The sequence below is a fragment of the Sapajus apella genome, unplaced genomic scaffold (genome assembly GCF_009761245.1).
Source record: "Sapajus apella isolate SASKATOON/1434 unplaced genomic scaffold, GSC_monkey_1.0 scaffold40, whole genome shotgun sequence".
Taxonomy (NCBI): domain Eukaryota; kingdom Metazoa; phylum Chordata; class Mammalia; order Primates; family Cebidae; genus Sapajus; species Sapajus apella.
The window spans coordinates 1,801,775-1,823,235 of record NW_022436980.1 but is presented as its reverse complement, the minus strand read 5'-3'; the positions used below and the strand labels follow the sequence as shown (position 1 = coordinate 1,823,235).

Sequence of the window (21,461 nt, the reverse complement as noted above, 5' to 3'; positions counted from 1 at the left end):
GTCCTACAAAGAGGCTAACCACTTCCACAACCCTTATATCACATGCTGTGAATAGATCTCACACCCTCACCAACACTGTGCACTATCAGACTGTTTGATCTTTGCTAATCTAATTGGTAAAATTGGTATTTAGTATCATTGATATTTCTTTTTTTTTTTTTCTTTTTGAGATGGAGTCTGGCTCTGTCACCATGCTGGAGTGCAGTGGTGCAGTTTTGGCTCACTGCAACATCTGCCTCCCAGGTTCAAGCGATTCTCCTGCCTCAGCCTCCTGAGTAGCTGATACTACAGGTGTGCACCACCACACCCAGCTAATTTTTGTATTTTTAATAGAGACAGAGTTTCGCCATGTTGGCCAGGATGGTCTTGATATCCTTACCTCGTGATTTGCCCACCTCAGCCTCCCAAAGTGCCGAGATAATATTTCTTTATTAATAATACAGTTGAACATCTTTTCCTATGTTTGTGAACAGTTGAAATTTTTTGCAGTTATCTCTATATATAAAACAATTTTTTTTTTTTTTTGGCTAGGGCATCTCACTACATTGCCTACTATATCACTATATTACTAAGTTGCTGGTCTAGAACTTTTGGGCTCAAAGAACCCTCCTGCCTAAGCTTCCCAAGTAGTAAAACATTATTTTAAATCAGTCACTTCTGTGCTGCCAGAAAGTTTTGATCAAGCCTTTGAGTGCTGCCCTTAGCATAGTGCTGGTCAGGACCTCAAATGATGAGGCAGAAACAAGCTAAACTATCAGTGTATCTTCTTTTTCTTTCAAGAAATCCTCTGAGGATTTCTGGGGAATCAAGTCAGAAAGCTATGTTACAGTATTTATGATTATGTATATAACAGTCTTTCTGGCTTGCAGAACTGATTTTGATGGTGTTCTTTATTTAGGTTGAAGGTAATGAAGGGTTTTCTATTTGTTCTCATAAACTAGGAGACTTAATTATAATGGAAATAAAAACGGTGTCTTTGCGAGAAGCAAAGCCAAAGGAACACAGTTAGGAAATTTGCTATTTCAGCTGCTACAAGAGTTTGTATCTTGTCTGCTAATTAAACTATACCATATAAGGGAAATAAAGAACTGGAATGAATAAAGTGGTAGAAGTAGCAATAGTATTCCCTTCAAAGCTATGATGACTTATTTGGAAAAATTTATTAAGTATTGTAAGCTGGAGCAGCTTAACTAGGAGTGAACTTGCACAATATAAAAAAACAGAATAGCCCCTTTAAAAGCATTGCTTTCAGAAGACTTTGCAATAGGCTGTTGATTTGGAACACTGCCTTGTCTAATTTTAAAATGTGAATGGTACCTCACCTTGTGCTAGAGCCTGCGGGCACTGCTCTGCTGAATTTATGGTATCTCTGACTGACAGGTGTAGTGGTGTTGAGCACTTTATTTTGGAAGTGATCAGGCGTCTCCCTGACATGGAGATGGTGATCAATGTACGAGATTATCCTCAGGTTCCTAAATGGATGGAACCTGCCATCCCAGTCTTCTCCTTCAGTAAGGTAAGTACAGGGAGAGCCACAAGGGGGAATGGAGGGTGGTCCTCTAGGATATGAACATGAAATCATTGTCCTATGATATAGTTTGATGGGTAATGGTAAGGATGAGGACTGAGGTCCAGAAATGGGTCTGTGTGTCTGTTAGCATCACAGTGATTGAGCAAAAAAGAAGATGGAGTTGAGAACCAGTAAGTCATATAAGATTGGTTGAGTATCTTTAAGGCTAGGGATGGAGGCTAGGGTGTGAGAGGCCTGAGAAACCTACAGGAATTAGAGATGGGGCTCAAAGATCCTATAGAGCATAGAAGGAAAGGGTCCAAGAAAGCTTGGAGTTAGGGAATACCTTCGTTCAAAAAATGTTTTTTGAGCTACTGCTATGTATATAGTCAGCCATAGTGCTGGGTATCATCTGTCCCATCTGTCACCATATTCCAGGGGCCCAGCATGGCTAAAAGTGAACCTGAAGGTACGCGATAACTCCACACGGGTTGTGTGCAAACATTGCATTGGAAGGATAGGCCTGAGATAGCCTAGAGGCTATGCAAGGGGGTGATCTTCTAAACTCATCATGGAAGACTGAAGTAGCTAGGACACACCTGTGGGCTTGGGGAATTGGGGGCAAGGAATATCTTGTCAGTTCTCAGGTTCATGTGGCAGGGATGGGCATTGGTTCCCCAGAAACGAGGAAAGCATTCAGGGGCAGGGTGGAGAGGCTGGAAGAGAGTGAATGGAAGATTCTATGGGGTAAGAGTAAATTGAGGAAAACCCCATGGAATTTGGGAGAATGAACACTATCTCTGATTTGGTTTGTCCAAAACAGAGGGACCTTTCAGCCCCACTTCTTCTTTATAACAGTTTACTTTCTCCCTAGACTTGTTTTATTTCCTGTGTTACAAGTGGGCAGAGGCCACATTTGTGCTGCATTTCCCGTGGTCTAGCTTCATTCTCAAAAGTGCTTGGTTCCATTGTTTGCTGTGAAACTCACCCAGAAACACAGATAGAGGCTTCCATGTAAGTCAGTAGGGACTTCGTGTTTGGTATCTATCTATTGTTTCTGTGGATAATAGAGTATGACCATAGGGTCTACTAACTTTCTGTTCACCTTTACTTCCCTCCTCTTTTTTAAATCAGTGACTTTTAGTTTCCAAGGGAGGGTTTTACACTGCCAACTTTATAGTTAATTGTGCAGCTTCTGTTGAATAGCTGTCATGTTTAAGGTGCTTGTCATGTTTAAGGTGCACATCATTTTTTACATATTTGAGAGAAAGTAAACAGCATATTGCACATGTATTTCCAGTGGAAGAAACAGTAGAGTTACAGGTTTATCAGCGGCCAAATTTTTAACAGAAGTAACTATAAAAAGGAACAAATGGAGGCGTCGGAGCTGGCGGCCGCGGGCGCCGCCGCCTCCTCCTCCATGGCTGTTTACCCGGCTGCATTGTGGGAGTTTGACCTCCGCCGCCGCCAACCGCCGCCTCAGCTTGCGCCGCCGCCGCCGCCGTGCACGCCATGGGAGCCGTGACTGACGACGAAGTCATACGGAAGCGTCTCCTCATTGATGGAGATGGTGCTGGAGATGAGAAGGATATAGCCAGTACCAGCGTATGCTGAGCACACTGTCTCAAAGTGAATTTTCAATGGGAAAAACTTTACTAGTATATGATATGAATCTCAGAGAAATGGAAAATTATGAAAAAATTTACAAGGAAATAGAATGTAGCATTGCTGGAGCACATGAAAAAATTGCTGAGTGCAAAAAGCAAATTCTTCAAGCAAAACGAATACGAAAAAATCGCCAAGAATATGATGCTTTGGCAAAAGTGATCCAGCATCATCCAGACAGGCATGAGACATTAAAGGAACTAGAAGCTCTGGGAAAAGAATTAGAGCATCTTTCACATATTAAAGAAAGTGTCGAAGATAAGCTGGAATTGAGACGGAAACAGTTTCACGTTCTTCTTAGTACCATCCATGAACTTCAGCAAACATTGGAAAATGATGAAAAACTCTCAGAGGTAGAAGAAGCTCAGGATGAAAGCATGGAAACAGACCCTAAGCCATAGATAGGCTAATTGCCCACCATTCCCAGGAATATTGAAATAGCTGCATGAACATAATGTGTTTAAAATGGGTTGTGCTCTTGAGATATTTAAAATTTTGGCAGTACAATACTCTGTTTTTAAATATGAATGTACATTTCATTCATATTTCCTCACACAAAGGAAAATGACTTTAGTATAGATTTTTTTATTAAAAGGCATTTTTTATTCTTAAAAGGTAGGAAGCAACATCTAAATATGCTTAATAAAATGCTTTTAAGCTGGAAAAAAAAAAAAAAGGAACAAATGGTTTCAAACTTCTTTCTTTCTTTTCTTTTCTTTTTTTTTTTTTTTGAGACAGAGTCTCTCTCTGTCACCCAGGCTGGAGTGCAGTGGTACAATCTCAGCTTACTGCAGTGTCCATCTCCTGGGTTCAAGCAATTCTCTGCCTGAGCCTCCCTAGTAGCTGGGACTACGGCGCATGCCACCACACCCAGCTAATTTCTTTTGTGTATTTTTTAGTAGAAACAGGGTTTCACGTTGGTCAGGCTGGTCTCATCAGGTGATCCGCCCACCTCGGCCTCCCAAAGTGCTGGGATTATAGGAAATGAGCCACTGTATCAGGCCTCAAACTTCTTTCAAAAGATATATGATAACATCCCTTCCTCTCATTCTGCTCATCCATACTTCTGACCCTGATCAGTGAATGACCAACCAATGTGAACCCACAGCATGAGATAACACTAGCTAATATGTATCAAGTACGTACAATGTGTCAGATACTGTTCTAAGATTTATCAACTAATTTAATATTCAAAATAAGCCTTTTGGGTAGATCATATTATTGATATTATTGTTTCCCCCATTACAATGATAAGGAAGCTGAGGTATAAAACCATTAAGTAACTTGCTAGAGCTGTAAAGAGGTGGAGTCAGCAATGATCTGCCTCTAGAGCCCACAGTCTTAACCATTGCACTGTATTTCTTGGCTCTTACGCTAAAAAAAAAAAAAAAAAACCCACTGGGAAATAACCAAAAACTGGTAAGACAGTGTAAACTTTAGGTATAAGAGTTAAACAATGAGAAAGCTCTGTGATTATTCAGAGTTGGGAATATTGCTTCCTTACATTGAAAACCTTAACAATATACATCTTCTAGAAAAACAGAATGTGGGGGAACTGAAAAAGTTGACCTTTAATTTGTGATTCTAAATTCTAGACTTCAATGAGCCCATGACTTTTAATCCATGATCACTTTTGCCTTTTAATGTCTACAGGCTAGACTTTGCAGAATAGGGAAAATATATCTTTGGCAATATGACACTAAACCAAGGCTGTTCAGATCCTGTGGCATGATTGCAGTTGCCTCTTTTCACTCAGTTCCAAGACTGATTTAGAATGACCTGTCTGTTTTTGTTGAAGACATCAGAGTACCATGATATCATGTATCCTGCTTGGACATTTTGGGAAGGGGGACCTGCTGTTTGGCCAATTTATCCTACAGGTCTTGGACGGTGGGACCTCTTCAGAGAAGATCTGGTAAGGTAGGTCCTTTAAAGAGGTTTTATTTTTTCCTCTTTCTAGGTTTTCTTAAAATGAGCCGTAGAATATAACCAATTATTTACTTTTAAATGACTAATTTTTAAGTTAAAAATTAAAGACAGCAAACTGTAGCATAAACAATTTGGTATGTGTCTAAAAATATTTACATTATCCATAGAAAAGGGCAGAATAATCTATCCTAAACTATCAGCAATGCCTCTCTGGGAGGGATTATCAGAGACTTGTTTTCTATTTTAAATTTTTCTATATTTAAGATTCTTTAAATAAGAATGAATTACTTCATTATAAGAAAAAAATGAATGTGTCATAGGGGAGGATAGAAAATTATTTTGAAGAACATAAACATACTTGGTAATTGAAAGCTAAGTTCTTTAGGCAGGGCTGAAGGAGCATAAATGTCCCATAAGCATCTCAAGTACAAGCTTATCCCAGATTCTCTCTGATTCATGACTGAGACATGCCTTGGCCTGTTGACTCCATCCTGCTACCATTTCAGAATTTAGATTGTGTAGCTCATCCAAGCTGTAGGTATTTCTTACCTAGCTACATTTTACATGATGATTCAAACAACTTTGGTGCTTAATTAAGGAACTTCCAGAAAAACAGTCATTATAGGTCTTCCCTCAGGTATAAGGAAAGCAAATAATTCAACCTTGTTCCCATAAATACCCATCACATCTACTAAATGTGGCTGAAAATTCAAAGAGGTAAGGGAATGTTCTCTTCCTGAAGAAACACACAGGGCTGCAGTCCTCAGTGGCAGGTAGAGCCCTTTGTTAGAAAACAAACTTCTCCAGTGGGTATAATTTGGAAAATTTTAAAAATAACAACTTAGTCTCAGATTTTACAAAACTGGAACTGGAAATTGTCTTTGTCCATCCCTTTATTTCGGGGATAAGGGAATGAAGGCCCAGAAAGGTTTAGTGACCTGGTCAAGGTCAGAAGCAAATCCAGGCCTGAAGTTCCGGTTTTCAAGTGCATTATTCAGCTTACTTTACCACTTAATATTCCTTGTGTTTTCCTGACATTGAGACTATCATTTCTTGTTCATTTTGGGGTTTTGAACATAATTTTCAGAGACGGGGGTAAAAAGGTGTGATTTTTGTTTGTTGGTTGTTTTTTGAAATTTTTTGTGGAGATAAGGTCTTGCTATGTTTCCTAGGCTGATCTCAAACTCCTGGGCCCAAGTGATCCTCCCGCCTTGGCCTCCCAAAGTGCCGGGATTACAGGCATGAGCCACCACACTCAGCTGAAAAAAAAGTTTAAATTTTTTTTTTCCCTAAGTTATTCTTGGCCTTAGTTTTCTAATCCTTTTTTTTTTTTTTTTTAATTTCCCTCGGGTACTTGTAAATACCCTTTTTACATTCTTCTTTTTGTAAGCTCTTTTCCCACCTGCCATGCAGCTGCCTTGTTTTTAAAATCTTTGAAAACATTTTTACTGACTATAAAACCTATATATGCTCATAAAATTTTACAAATATATATAACTTAGGCAACTTTTCCCCCAACTTATTGGTATATATAAGTAATCCTTCCACGTCAGTACATATGAAAGTCACATGAATTTATTTATTTATATAATATTTATTTATTTAAGAGGCAGGATCTCACTTTGTTGCCCAGGCCAGACTAAGACTCCTGGGGTCAGGTGTTATCCAGTTACTTCACCATGTTAGTTATTGATAACATTTCCCCCTTGTAAACTAGTAAGCAGTTTTTCGGCAGATAGAATGTTTTAAAGTCTAATCTTATATGAATATTTTTTTCTTTTGATACCTTCCCATTTTATTCAATTGTATTTATTCATGGTTATAGAATTGCACTTTTTTTTTGGAACCCTCCATTTAGAATCTCTAGTGATGTTCATTTGTTACCTTGAAAATTTAATAATCTGCTTGTTTATCTGCGTTGATGTTTGCCTGCCACTTTTCATTCTATTTTTCTAATATTTTGGGAGTTTATGCCCCCTGACTTATATTTCACTCTGTAGGAGAATTCATTGTTCTTTATAGATGTAAAGATTTCATTTGCTGCTGTCAGAGAGGTTTTAAAAAAGAGGGCTGGGGTAGCACCAGGCTTGGTGGCCACTGTTAGCACTTGCCTGGAGAAACAAGTCCTAGCCTAAGTCTTTTGAGGGATGATGGGGAGGTTAGGATAATGGAAGAGAGAGAAAACAGTGATACACAGTTTGGGCCTGTGTATATTAAACACAACTTTCCCAGGGACCAAGGAAATAGAAGTAACTTTGAGTATAAATTGATACATTTTTTGTTAGGTAGTTTGACAATATGTATCAAAATTGGAAATGTATACTGTGTATCCTTTGACCCAAATGTTTCACATCTAGAATGTATCGCAAGAAATTAGACAAGTGTGCAAAGATGTGTGTACAAGGATGTTTACTACCATGTTGTTTCTTAGAGCAGAACGTTGGACAATACCTAAAAGCCCATCAATAAAGGATGAAGTGAATCATAACATGACTATAAAATGGAATTTTTGCAGTGAGTCTTTGCCAGAGATTATAAAATGGAATATCGTGCATGAATGGAAAGGCAGTGTAGGGTTAAAAAACTCTGGGTTCAAATCCTGGCTCTTATCAGCTGCATAACTCTGTGCAAGTTGCTTAACCTCTGAAGGACCTCATTTGTAAAATAGGGATGATAAAATCTACCTCTTACAAAGTGTGAGAATGATTTGATATATATAAAGCACTTAGAACAATGTCTGTAACATAGTAAAGTGCTATATGGATGTTGGCTGTTATTATTATTGATACTTCCTTTTAAGAATGTTACCTAATGGTATGAATGGTATGATCTCTGTTACATGGAGCAAAGTTTCTCAGTGCTGCTGACATTTGGGGCTGGATAATTCTTTGTCGTGGGAGCTGTCTACTGTAGGATTGTTTAGCAGCATCTCTGATCTTTATCCACTAAATGCCAGTAGCAATCCCCTAGTAGTAACAATGTCTACATACATGGCCAAATATCCCCTGGGTGGGAGGGACGGGCAAAATTACCCCCAGTTGAAAGCTACTAATATGAAGAAATGATTGCAGGGAAATTCTTGGCTAAAATGTTACTTTGTTACTGTGGACAGGGAGATTCCAGATGATTTTTTACTTTTATCTTTATGCTTTTTCATGAGAACTTTGCACGAGGAGCATGGAACATTTTCCACTAAAAATACAACAACAAAAATCCAGTGCTATAGTGTTTCTGTTTGGGGAGGAAGAAGTAGGGGGGAAAATGAAATAGTTCTGGCCTTAGACCGTAAAATCAGGTAAAGGTGATCCAGCCAGAAAAGGCCAGAGGATGAGCCAGGTTGGCTGAGGGTGGAGGTCTGAGGGCCTGGAAAATACTGTACTGAGCAGCATTCTCAGCTCAGGGAAAATAAGCAGTGTAACATTATATGTATCTGAAAAGGACCTATGCCTAGAAAGTTTATATCCTAAGTTTCTCCATTACCGTAATACAGCCCACCAAACCCTCATTAACTTCAGTTCAGCCTTCCCCTCCTTTTGCAGAGGAAGATGCTGTACAGACTTCTGTGCAGGGAGGGTTTATACAAAGAAAGTTAAGCATGATGCATCTGTGAGCTAGCACTTTCAGCAAGGAAGGCTGGTCATAGTAATGTGTACTGAGACTTCAGTTTCAAGGACTTCATCTTTATACAACACTTTGTCCGGCTTTAAGAATACCAGGGTGCTTTCCAAATATCAGACTAAATCTGATGACACTTCCCACCTATGGAAAACATAAAATCAGAGAGTGATTTTCCTTTCGTTTAATTTCTGATGCCTTTTTTTTTTTAGTTCTGCTCACGTAATTAATTTCATCAATAGCACCCTACTTAAAGTATAGAGGAAATCCACATTTGCCAAATTATAAACAGACCTAATCGTGACCTTCAGGGTTTGGGGGCTTTTCTTTCAATGTTGTTAACTTGTTAATGGGGAATAGATTGTAGATATAACTGGGTGGCACCTCAAGAGAAATGAAATGATAGCAAAAGGAAACAAAGTGTCTTTTAGGGATTTTTCTTTTGAGTAGCTTTGATCAAACTTATTTAGAAATATAAAGCTCAGAAATAATCTCCAGAAATGGTTAAAGTGCATTCTTATATAGTTGAAAAAGATATATTGAAACTAATTAAATTCTGTATTCTTAGGTCAGCAGCACAGTGGCCATGGAAAAAGAAAAACTCTACAGCATATTTCCGAGGATCGAGGTGAGTTATTTTTTGACATTTTACAAAGATATTCTTCCAAGTAATGTAAAATGTAAGTAACCGTGAGGATATGACAAACTCTGTAGTTCAAAGGGAAAGCTAAGATAACCAAGAAAGAAATGTGGAATCCCAATTTTAGATTTGAGAATAATTCAAATTATTTGACCAAATTGCCATTGATTGAGTTGATCTTCAAAGAAGTAAAGTTCATCCATTTCAGTCCTCTAACAGATATTTTACATAGTGTCACAAGTGTGTCTAGCATTGATTGTGTGATGTCAAACAGAACAGATGGGTGTCTTACAGTCCCTAGGAGTAGCTTATGATCATGCCACAGTCACTCTGTTGGTTAATGCAGAGCAGGACTCATCACATCTCTTGACTGCCTTTTTTATCAGACCATGCAGCTACCATATAGTCGTTAGGAGCACAGACTCAGACTGCTGAAAATGAAGACGGGAGCAGGGAGGAAAAAGAAGAGAAACATGGCAAAGGTAGTAGGACGCCCCTGTGTTGTTCAGCTCCATATTCCCAGTGCCAAGAACAGTTCCTGGCATGTAGATATACAATAAATATCTGTGGAGCAGATGATTAGAAAATACTGCAAAGGGAGAAGGGTTTTGTAGTTTTAGCAAGTGAGTCCTTGCCAGAGATTATACTCTCTCTTCATCCTCCTCTTCATTTGGCAGATAGACCTTAGGATGTAAATGGATTAACCAGCCACTATGTCCTGTTTCTTACTAACTTCTCTGATTCTTAAATCTTGAGGTCACAGATTAACTTGAGGATCATGTCTGGACTTCAAGAGTTTTAGGAAATTATGTGGGGATATATACATTTTTCTGGAAAGGAGAGGGGGTTGGTTCATAGTTCTGAACAGATTATCAAGGAATCCATGATGTCTCACGTGTCAAGACCCTCTGCTACTTGGAAAATCACTAGAAATTTTTCCACATATAGTCATCAGGTTTTTAAGCCCTTTAGTGTTTGTGCATTAAAAAAAATTAAATATTATATTGGACTGTACAGAACATACATAACAAAGTCATGTAGCTGTTTTAGTGAGTGGTGACTACCTAGTCTCACAGTTATGAGCGTCAGTGATTAGAGAAGCTACATGAACTTTCCTAAAAGGAAAATCATTCCCTGGGATTTGACTATAGTGACCCGAACAACATACCCTTTAAGACCAAATGCAAGCAAAGAAGAGCCAAGCACTCTCCAACCCTAAAGATAGAGAGGGGACTAGCTCTGGACGACCTAGATGCTGCAGTACTCAGTGTCTCCTTCCTCTGCTGTCTCGGCACCAGTGAATTGTCCATTTGTGCAGAGGCATTCCATAGGGTCCTAGTTCCGCTCATCTTTTAGGGATTGGGAACAGTATTCTAATATAGGCCACACAGTTTTATGTCACGTGTTTCTTTTATAGGACAAGTCCAGAACGAGATCCTCTCATTCTTCTGTCTCGGAAAAATCCGAAACTTGTTGATGCAGAATACACCAAAAACCAGGCCTGGAAATCTATGAAAGTAATCACCAGTCATCTGACTAGAACTACAGCAGTGAACATTCTCACTCAAAGAACATTGCCACCTGAGTAGAATTTGAGATTAGGTTTCCTCTCAGCGGTGAGGTGAATGTAGAGAAAGTTCCATGAACCAGCATTAGCATATATGTAAATTCTCCTTTTTCAAACTTACATTGCTTTTCTGGCCATATTATGACTAGTATATTATACTACTTTGAAGATTTAAACCAGGGGTCACAAACTTTTCCCAGAAAGGGCCAAATAGTAAATATTGTACGTTTTGTAGGTCATATGGTCTCTGTTGTAGTTGCTAACAGCAGTATGAAAGCAGCCATAGGCAGTTTGTAAATGTATGAGCCTGGCAGTGTTCTTATAATAACTTTATTTATGGGCAGTGAAATTTGAATTTCATGTAATCTTAAGTTGTCATAAAATATTCTTCTTTTGCCTTTTTTTAACCATTTGAAATGTAAACATTTCTTGGTCGGTGACAAAAACCAGCAGTGGGTCAGATTTGGCCTGTGGGTTGTAGTTTGCCAACCCCTGGTTTAAATCAATGGTCTCAACCCTGGCTGTGCAGTACAACCAGAGAGCTTAAAAAATGAATCAGGATCTCTGGGGATGGTGTCTAGGAATCTTCATTTCTTTAAAACTTTTCAAGTGATTCTAAGGTGAAGCCAAACATGGGACCCATGGTTTACAGTCCACTCTCTCCTCTTAACACTATGGCTTTTTGCCTTAATCAAAGAAATTAAAGTCCTAAATTTCCTCATATTAAATTTCCATATGCTATATGAGGATGCTATGAGAAAAAGCTTTAGACTTCCTGGGAGAAAACTAAGTAAATCTGAGGTGCATGTATTATTTCACACAGTTTTAATCAGACAGAAGCAAGTGAGCTTAAGAAACTGTTAAACAATAAAAATATGAAAAATGTATTCATTCAGAACATAGGTTGTTAGCATCTACTGTGGGAGGCCACAGAAGCAAACAAAGCTTGTTCCCTCATCAAGGAGTCTATCATCTGCTAAGGTGGATGGATTGTACATGGGGATCAAACTCAGATGTCCCCAGGGGCCAGCAGGTGATGTCAAGGGGTGAGCAAGAGAGAGTACTAACAGTTGCAAATGTTAATAAGAGCCCAGTTTGCCAGATCTTCCTTTTTATTCTCCAAGAAAGATTGGAAATCTGGATTTTTGTAAGAAGTATCCTACCACCTATAAATGTTGGCAATGATTTGACTTTTTAAAAAATACTTTGTATGCCCAACAAAATTTGAGCATGGGCTATATACATCCCTAAGGCCATCAGCCAGCACTTGGGACCTTCTCTGCATACATAAGTTACACAAAGGGAAGTGTGCTGCAGGCTGTGACGTCTGAATTCAAAGGAAGGCAATGTGGCTTTAGGTGAATTTAAACTCTAAAATCAGACCAGGCCCTGGATAAAACCCTGGCTCATCCATTTAGAGCCACATTTTGAGCCTTGGCTTCTGCATTTATATAATGGAAATAATAATGTCTCCTGTGTATGTTGATTATGAAGCTTAAATGAGGTAATGTTGATGAAATGTTTAACAATGCTTGCTGCACAGTGATCACCAATAAATGCTGTTGCTGCTAATACTAATAATGTCCTTTCCAATTAAAGGATACCTTAGGAAAGCCTGCTGCTAAGGATGTCCATCTTGTGGATCACTGCAAATACAAGTAAGATTTCCAGGACTCCTGACTCTCTTGGTTTCCATATTGCTTTTGAAATAGCTTCACTTTGGGTGAGAACTTTAATATAATGGCCCAGCTGCAGTGTATGAAAGTTGCACTAATTCATTTCACTGGCTTTTCCTGAGGGCCTATGTGCACTGACCCGAGTTCTGCAGGGACTGTAGAGAAGAATGGAACATAGTTCCTGCGTCCAGACAGCTGCGTGTTAGTAATCACAGTAATGGAATTACCTCTCCATATGTCCCACCCACCCAATAGTTGAAGTTAGAATAAATATTTCTCTGATTAATAAATATTAGAATTATTATCCTGGTATGGTGGCATGCTCCTGTAGTCTTAGCTACTCGAAAGGCTGAGGTAGGAGTATCCTTTGAGCCCAAGAGTTTAAAACCAGCCTGGGCTACATAGTGAGATCCTGTCTCTAAGAGAAATAAAATAAAATTCTGGGACTAAGAATTAGATGAACAGGTAAAACCAGGTCTAGAGGAGGACAGTGGTGGTAAGGGTGGCTCAGAGATAAGAGTGCCAGTGACAGACAGAGTAGCAACCACATGATAAAAGCAACTCTGCTTGGAGACAGGAGCATGCACAAGAAATGCTGAGAAGACAGCTTCCTCCCACCCCCATGGGCATTTCTTTGAAAACTGATTAGGTTTTCATCATTCTCCTCTGCATATCAGAGGTTCCCAACCCCTGGGCCGTGGTACTGGTCTGTTAGGCACTGGGCAAGCGAGCATTACCGCCTGAGCTCTGCCTTCTGTCAGATCGGCCTTGGCATTAGATTCTTATAGGAGCACAACCCATATTGTGAACTGCGCATGCAAGGGATCTAGGTTGCGTGCTCCTTATGAGAATCTAACTAATGCCTGATGATCTGAGGTGGAACAGTTTCAACCAAAACCATCTCCCGACACTGCCCATCCATGGAAAAAATGTCTCCTATGAAACTGGTTGGGGACCACTACTCTATACTTCAAGAGAAGAAGGTGATGTCCAGGAAGCAGTGGAGACCTTTGACCAGATGGAGTACACTAGAGGAAAAATAAAGCTTTGGGAGCTTATGACTAGTTAGAGACATTAGGCCTAGAAAGGCTTGTGAAATATGTTTCACTCTTTATATTTTATGTTTACCATTGAACATTTATTTTCTCAAATATGTTCCAAATCTACAACAAGCTGTCATTTCCTTCTGAGTCCTGTATCCACTCTACCCGGCACCTAGCTCCTGACCCTATCTAGCTCTGTCTAGAGAAAATATCCCCTATTTTTCCTCACTCTGGCATTCCGAGAGCAACCTGTAGTCCTAGCCCTGGTCAAGCAAGGAATTGATAGAAACCTGTTGGGAACATACTAATGTGTCCTTGAAAACTCAAAATGGAAAGAGAATGGAGAGGAATCATAAAAGGAAACAAGGGGAGGAGAGAATAAGCATAAAAGGTCATATTTGTGGCAGCAGACATATAGTATCAAATGTATTTTGTTCTTTTTTCCCCAGGTATCTGTTTAATTTTCGGGGTGTAGCTGCAAGTTTCCGGTTTAAACATCTCTTCCTGTGTGGTTCACTTGTTTTCCATGTTGGTGATGAGTGGCTAGAGTTCTTCTATCCACAACTGAAGCCATGGGTTCACTATATCCCAGTCAAAACAGATCTCTCCAATGTCCAGTAAGCAGTTATCTACCAATGAAGACTTTCTAAAGACCCTTGCAATCTGCTTTAAAAAATTCAATAACTGTGTAAATGCCTTAAAACCAGTCATGGAACACATTTAGTCCTATGATTTTTTTCCATTGAAAGCTTTTTTTCCCCTTGGTTTGCACATATAGTATGGCATTATTATCCAAGTAGGCTATAAGTGGAATTTAATTTGAAAAAGTGCTTTAATACTGGTTTCAAATGAAACATTCAGACAAAATGAAGTGAAAATGCTCTTATCTCTTGAAGACTAAAGACAGGGATATTCAATCTTATTATATTGTCAAAAGGATTTTCAGATACAGCATGAGAATTGTCTCAAGTGAAGCTTAGGCAAATTTCCTGTCATGATGGGAGGAGTTAGGAAGAGGTAGACAGAAGGGCCAGAAATGTGAACCCACTTCACTCTTCTGGTGCCCAGAGCAAGAATTTGGAGAAAAGGATGGAAATTATATTTCACTCTTTATATATATATATATATATATGGAGAGAGAGAGAGAGAGAGAAACTTCTGTATTTTCTCAAATATGCCCCAAATCTACTATAGGCTGCCTTTAATCAGTATATGAGCTTTTTTTATTATTATTATTTTGTTCTTGAGAGGACCCTGATATCTTTGCTTTAAAGAAATAACTCACCATTCACATATCTAAAATTATCCATAGACCTCAATCTATATGGTCTTTCTGACTTCATGCTAATGAAGTTGGTCTATATTTCAGAGTCTAATAATTCTTTTCATTTTAGAGAGCTGTTACAATTTGTAAAAGCAAATGATGATGTAGCTCAAGAGATTGCTGAAAGGTGAGTTCTGTTCATTTTCCCTTTTCCACTTTATCATCCCCATTATGCCCTAGCTAAAGTTATCTGAATATTCTTACCATAGTGATATCTATATTTCATCCTCATTATATGGAGATAATTCAGAACTAAAGCTGTCCTGGGGGAAAACATATACACATGCCTACCTATGCCAAGCTTTATAGAGGTAGACTGAAATCTTTGAGGTAAACAGGTACTTTTTATGAACATTGGCTGTTTATATGCTTCTTTTAAAGAAAAATGATGTTAAGTTCTATTGCTACATGCATGTATGTGGATGCATGCATGTATGATTGCCAGAGGGTTGGTTCTTGAGGCTCAAATGAATTAATGTATATAAAGTACCCTGAATAATGCTTGGCACAAGGTAAGCACTCAAATGTAGACTTTTATTAAATTTTGTGCTTTAACATTTCCTTGTTAAATCTTGTCTCTAGGGGAAGCCAGTTTATTAGGAACCACTTGCAGATGGATGACATCACCTGTTACTGGGAGAACCTCTTGACTGAATACTCTAAATTCTTGTCTTACAATGTAACAAGAAGGAAAGGTTATGATCAGATTATTCCCAAAATGTTGAAAACTGAACTATAGTAGTCACCATAGGACCACAGTCCTCTCTGTAGCAACAGATCTCAGATATCCTATGGTGAGAAGCTTACCATAAGCTGGGCACCCATACTTTGAATACCTGTTACCAAGCCAAATACCTGGTTTTCCTTATCATGCTGCACTCAGAGCAATTCTTGGGAAAGATTTAAAATGTGTCTAATACACTGATATGAAGCAGTTCAACTTTTTGGATGAATAAGGACCAGAAATCATGAGATGTGGATTTTGAACCCAACTCTACCTTTCATTTTCTTAAGACCAATCACTGCTTGTGCCTCAGGTCATCCATCTGTGTGTGTCCATCACTGTGAAATTGACTGTGTCCATGTGATGATGCCCTTTGTCCCATTATTTGGAGCAGAAAATTCATCATTTGGAAGTAGTACAACTCATTGCTGGAATTGTGAAATTATTCTAGGCATGATTCTCTGTTGCTTTATTTTAATGTAGGAAACCCTATGGGGTTTATGAAAAATACTTGGGGATCCTTCTCTGAACCGTCTAAGGAAGCAGTAGCCATGCCATGCAATGATGTAGGAGTTCTCTTTTGTAAAAGCATAAACTCTGTTACTCAGGAGGTTTCTATAATGCCACAGAAAGAGGCCAATTGCATGCGTAATTATTGTAATTGGATTTCACGTTCCCTTTTTGTGCCTTCATGCCCTACTTCTTAATGTCTCTCTAAAGAAAAAAGAAGACAAAACCCTCTTAATAAATTTAGGAAGTATTCCTCATTCTTTAGTAGAACTATACATAGAGCAGCCGCTCTTCCTCACCCTTTGCACACCTTTAATATTTTTCCTTCTTAAATTGGCCACAGCAGAGGTCATTCACACTCTGTCTTGCAGGAACCACAAGGAGTCTTCATATGTAAACGTGCCATTTGGTTGGTAGTTTAGAGCATTCAACTTCAAATATATAGAAGATATTTGTTTTAGTATAAATCCATGATGGAGTGACTCCTTTTTCATTTTTTTAAAAAGACATTTTGCTTAGTAGTTTAACCTCTCTTTCTAACATAGTAGAAAATGAAGAAAAATGTTGAGATTAAAACTCTGGAGTCTGATGACTTAGAACTATCCTTGACTCTTAGACCCAATCTTTCCACGGAGAAATCACCTTTGCCTCTTAAGAACTATTTGGTATTAACTAGTTTCAGAATTAGTAAATGTGAGATTCAGTCACATAAAATCAGACATTCCATTTGTCAGCAATGTATTTGGCTTTTTAAACTGCTTTCCACAAAATTTTAAGTCTAATGACCTTTTTAGAGAGGTTGAACATCCCTGGTAAGATCATTTCATGGAATAAGTAGATGTTTAAAGTTGGATTTTTTTTTCCCGAGTACTAGCAATGCATAGGGACCGTGTCCTCAGGTGCTATGAGTCTAGCAATAGGCAGTTCAGATTTCTGAGTTGTACTATGGTTTTGCCTGATCACTATGAGGTCCTACTAGGTGTAATCATTCTCTCTGTGTTTTAATTTCCTCTCATTAAAATAGAAACAAAATTTGCTCTTTTAGATTAGGAGCTGAAGATTCATTTCCCTGGAAATGTTTCCCATTTAGCTTCAAGTTACACCTCAAACGTCACCTTCTTTCTGACTCCTTTCATTCATTCCTCAAGGCAGTTAGGGGCTACCATAGTACATTGCTTATGCCTGTATTATATGCCATCACTGTAATTGCTTGACTGTCTCTCCTACTGTTCTGTGAGCTTATTAACATGTGAGAATCTAGTTTTACTCATCTTGATGTCTCCATGATCCAGCACAGTGCCTCACACAGAGTAGATCCCAAAGAACTGTTGGGTGGGTGGACAGATGGAGGAATGGAGACAGTTGGCTTAACTAGATCCTATATACAGATTATTATTGGCTCCAAAGGACAATTAGATAAAACTGTAAGAACTGGATCCATGTAAATCCTCACCTGCCCTTGAAGGACCAATAAGGGCATCTTTGTCTTTAAATATAACGAATGTTATTCAGACTTTGTACTTGTCTGTTTATCTCAGTGTAGATGATATGAGGATGGTGTGTAACTGTGTAAAATGTTTGTTTTTGAAAATAATTCGTATCCCCACAACTTTTGAAGGTTTTGTTGTCATTATTAATAATTTAGTCCCAAACTTACCCTTTCCTTTTCAGAGACCTAATGGCCATGCTTTTCATCAAGGAAAGAATAGTTTATTTGAATGAAACAGGATACTTAGATAACACAAATAATGCTTTTTCTTTATTTATTTTGGGAGTGTTATCTATGTGCTGTCAGTGACTCACCTTATTCTGCTATATCCAGTCAGATTTTCCTAGTTGTCAAGAACAGAAACTGCCTCTAGCTAGTTTAAGCAAAGTAACTTACTAGAAGGATATGAGAGCATCTTGTGGAATCTAAACAAGTTTCATAGTGGTTAGAAGGACAGAAGCAAGGGCACCTCCAGGAATCTCAGCAATAATTTTGACTGTTTCCAGGGTGCTGCTATAATGTAGTTCCATTGCCTATTAGGCTCTGTCTCAGCCCAAAATTCCCAAGAGCAAAAAATTTAATGGGCTCATTTGAGTCACCTCCAAGAGCTCCCTACACTTAACCTGTATACTGACTACAAACAAGAACACAAACAGGCCAGACACAGTGGCTTATACCTGTAATCACAGCTCTTTAGGAGGCTGAGGCAGAAGGATCACTTACTCCCAGGAGTTCAAGACCAGCCTGGGCAATATAGTGAGACCTTGGCTCTACAGAAAAAAAAAAAAAAAAGAGGCAGGAGGATAGCATGAGCTCAGGATGTTGAGGCAGCAATGAGCCATGATCATGCCACTGCACTCCCACCTGGGCAATGGGAGTGAGACCCTTTTTCCAAAAAAAAAGAAAGCACAGATGCACAAAAGTCTATTATTACATGCATCTAAAGATACCCTCTCTTAGGATAATCTTACTGCATCCAGAGGTAAGATGTTGTGGATGAACACAGAGTTACATTTACAAGTCACTCATTTAATACTTACCAGATACTTCTTAAGCATCTACTATGCACAGAGGCAAGGAAAGTTCACAAGTGGCTCCCTAACCTCAAGGGGCTGTGTTGTTGAGATGATAAACAATATGAGAGGCATCACACATACTTGGAAGGTGATTAAGGCAACAGGAATGCTGATTATTCATGAAGACAACGTGGATCTGGAGTTTAGAAGAAGAAGAAACTTCCAACTGGAGCAGATGGGAAACTTTGTGGAGGTAAAAATTAATTTACACCACAAAGGATGAGTAAATGAAATGGTCTTTGGAGTTCTCAAAATTCATTCTCTCTATCTGTGGGAAAATTTTCTATATAATGTAACAAAATGTAAAATACGTAGCAAGGGCAGTACTTGGTGAGCCTGGCAGGAAAGGGAACCTGCTAACCCCTGGGGAAAAAATTCACTGAGGGAAGAAACTATTGGGTTCTATAAACAGAGTTCAGCAACAAGGGCTAAAGGTAGAAGAATGGTGTTCCAAGCAATATGCTGATTGCACTGAAATCCTTCCCTGCTGGCAAACACAAGTCCTGGGGACAAGCCAGCCGTGTGTGAAACAGTCCAGTAAACCCCGTAACACCTTTTGCCTTAGACCAAGCTTGTTCAACCCATGGCTCATGAGCTGCAGGTGGCCAAGGAAAGCATTGAATGTGGCCCAACACAAATTTGCAAACATTCTTAAAACATGAGATGTATGCATGAACTTTTTTTTTTTTTTTTTTTTAGCTCATCAGCTACATTTAGTGTTATTTGTGGCCCAAGATAATTCTCCATTTTCCAATGTGGCCCAGGGAAGCCAAAAGATTGGACACTCCTGGATTAGACTGTGTTGATCTGAGAACCTTCAAAAAGAAGACTACAGGGCTGGGCACAGTGGCTCACACCTGTAATCCCAGCACATTGGAAGGCTTAGGCGGCCAGATCACTTGAGGCCAGGAAAACTCCAGACCAGCCTGGCCAACACGGTGAAATACCATCTTTACTAAAAATACAAAAATTAGCTGGGGGTGGTGGCACATGCCTATAATCCCAGCTACTTGGGAGGCTGAGACACAAGAATTACTTGAACTTAGGAGGCAGAGGTTGTGGTGAGCCAAAATCATGCCACTGTCCTCCAGCCTGGGTGACAGAGCTAAGACTGTATCCAAAAAAAAGAAAAGAAAAAGCAAACTACAGAGGAGGGTGAGTATTTCCCTCATGGTAAAAGAAGGTAAGTCCTAAGGGATTGGGGAAGTAGGAAACATGGGAGGGCTCAGATGGAAGAGCAGCAACAGTGTGAGCAGCAGCCAAAGGACTGGGGACTTTTTTTAAGGTATTAGGTAGCAAAAGGAACCTTACAAATTAGTCTTCAGTTACCCAAAGGAGAAACAAGTTACGGAGTTTAAAATTTGCCTGTTAATATAACCTCATCTACAGGCTAGTAAATCCTGGGGCATTTGAGCTGTATATAAAGGATTTCATCAGTATCTTCCCAATACCTACCCAAACCCTCCTACCCATTTCAAGTCCTCCCTCATCCCAGAATAATTCTGGGGTCGTCTTAAGCATTTAGCTTTTCCACATATAGGTTAGAAACAGACTGTACAGCCATTTTCTTGGGCTTTCAGGCCTTGGTAGCTTATCTTGGTGCCCACCTCTACCTAACATGGGATAAGCAGCAACCCAGAGCCAGAAGTCAGGGGATCTGAATTATCCATTCAACAAATACTGAGCACCGACCACGGTTCTAGGTCTTGGAGGTACAGAGATGAATATATTTGGTCTCTGACCTCAAGGATAGTTTATTGAGACAGATTAACAAATAGGAAATTATGATGCAGTGTAATGAGTGCTACGATGGGTGCTGAATCAAATCTTGTCTCCCAGAGTAGTTTTCATGGAGCTGTCGCTAATTCAGCTGGTAACTCTAGTCAGCCACTTCTTGGGGACTTATGTGTAGAATTTCCAGCTATCAAAATCCGTAAGTCTACTTACTGTACACTACCACACTACTACTACTACAGTGTGGCAATTATGATTTACAACTAGAAAGGAATAAAGAAGGTGACGGGATTGGCAGTAAGGGAATATGCTTCTTAGTATAATGAAATTACACAAATACTGAGAATATTTAAAATGCATTCATTTTAATGAAAACTATACTTCGAAGCATATGTTAGCAGAGGTAGTGAAGGGAAATTCTTACTGGACTATCAAACGCTTGATAGAAATTCCAGAAATTTTCCTGCCTTTTGAGAAGCAGTACACACATATGAACTAAAGGGAGTGCAATCTACCTTATCTTGAAGACCTGCCAAAAAGCTGATCCTTCAAAAAAGTGTTCTCGAAATCTTGGTGTAACTGGCACCAAGACCCATTTCCAATGGCTCGTTTTTTTAGGAAACAGAACTGACAAGGTACAAACGGACCCCGCCCAGCCTGGAAGGCTTCTCGAATGCTGGCAGAGTAGGTTGGACTTGTTTTTGCACAAATCGCCTTTCCCTCTTTCCGTACTCCACTTGCACTTGAATATTGCACTTTCTTCCTCATTTAAGCGGGATTTCTGGCATTTTTATTACGCGAAATTACTTTAACCTGTTACTACCTCGAGCTGAACGTAACCAGCCGCAGACTCCGTTGGCATGACCCAGGAGCCACTGAGACTCGGAGCAAAGGCCTGCCGGGATCACGCTGAGCTTCTTCACCTGTAGCGGCCAACTCACTTCCGGGGGTGGGCTGAG

At 39.3% G+C, this 21,461-nt stretch overlaps 1 protein-coding gene, 1 long non-coding RNA gene and 1 pseudogene across 5 annotated transcripts in view; 2 read left to right on the top strand and 1 right to left on the bottom strand.

Annotated features, from left to right (window-relative positions):
- The window catches only part of POGLUT1 (protein O-glucosyltransferase 1), a 26,531-nt gene extending 8,721 nt beyond the window's left edge, over positions 1-17,810 (top strand). For 2 of the 3 annotated variants that reach the window (XM_032298983.1, XM_032298984.1), the window contains exons 4-11: positions 1,381-1,516; positions 4,974-5,095; positions 9,288-9,347; positions 10,777-10,876; positions 12,526-12,584; positions 14,095-14,262; positions 15,040-15,096; positions 15,552-16,419. In XM_032298983.1, coding sequence (XP_032154874.1) covers positions 1,381-1,516; positions 4,974-5,095; positions 9,288-9,347; positions 10,777-10,876; positions 12,526-12,584; positions 14,095-14,262; positions 15,040-15,096; positions 15,552-15,708 — 859 coding nt within the window. In that variant the 3' untranslated portion in view covers positions 15,709-16,419. Of the gene's footprint in view, positions 1-1,380; positions 1,517-4,973; positions 5,096-9,287; positions 9,348-10,776; positions 10,877-12,525; positions 12,585-14,094; positions 14,263-15,039; positions 15,097-15,551 lie in introns of all 3 variants that reach the window. The other variant, XM_032298982.1, reaches the window with a different exon arrangement.
- On the top strand, positions 2,894-3,841 carry LOC116565426 (annotated as a pseudogene). Its single transcript, XR_004275434.1, has one exon. The product of XR_004275434.1 is annotated as a THO complex subunit 7 homolog pseudogene (transcript).
- Positions 16,439-21,461, bottom strand: LOC116565427. The gene is made up of 2 exons (XR_004275435.1): positions 21,326-21,461; positions 16,439-16,634 (listed from the first exon to the last, which is right to left on the bottom strand). It is a non-coding gene; the product is annotated as an uncharacterized LOC116565427 (long non-coding RNA).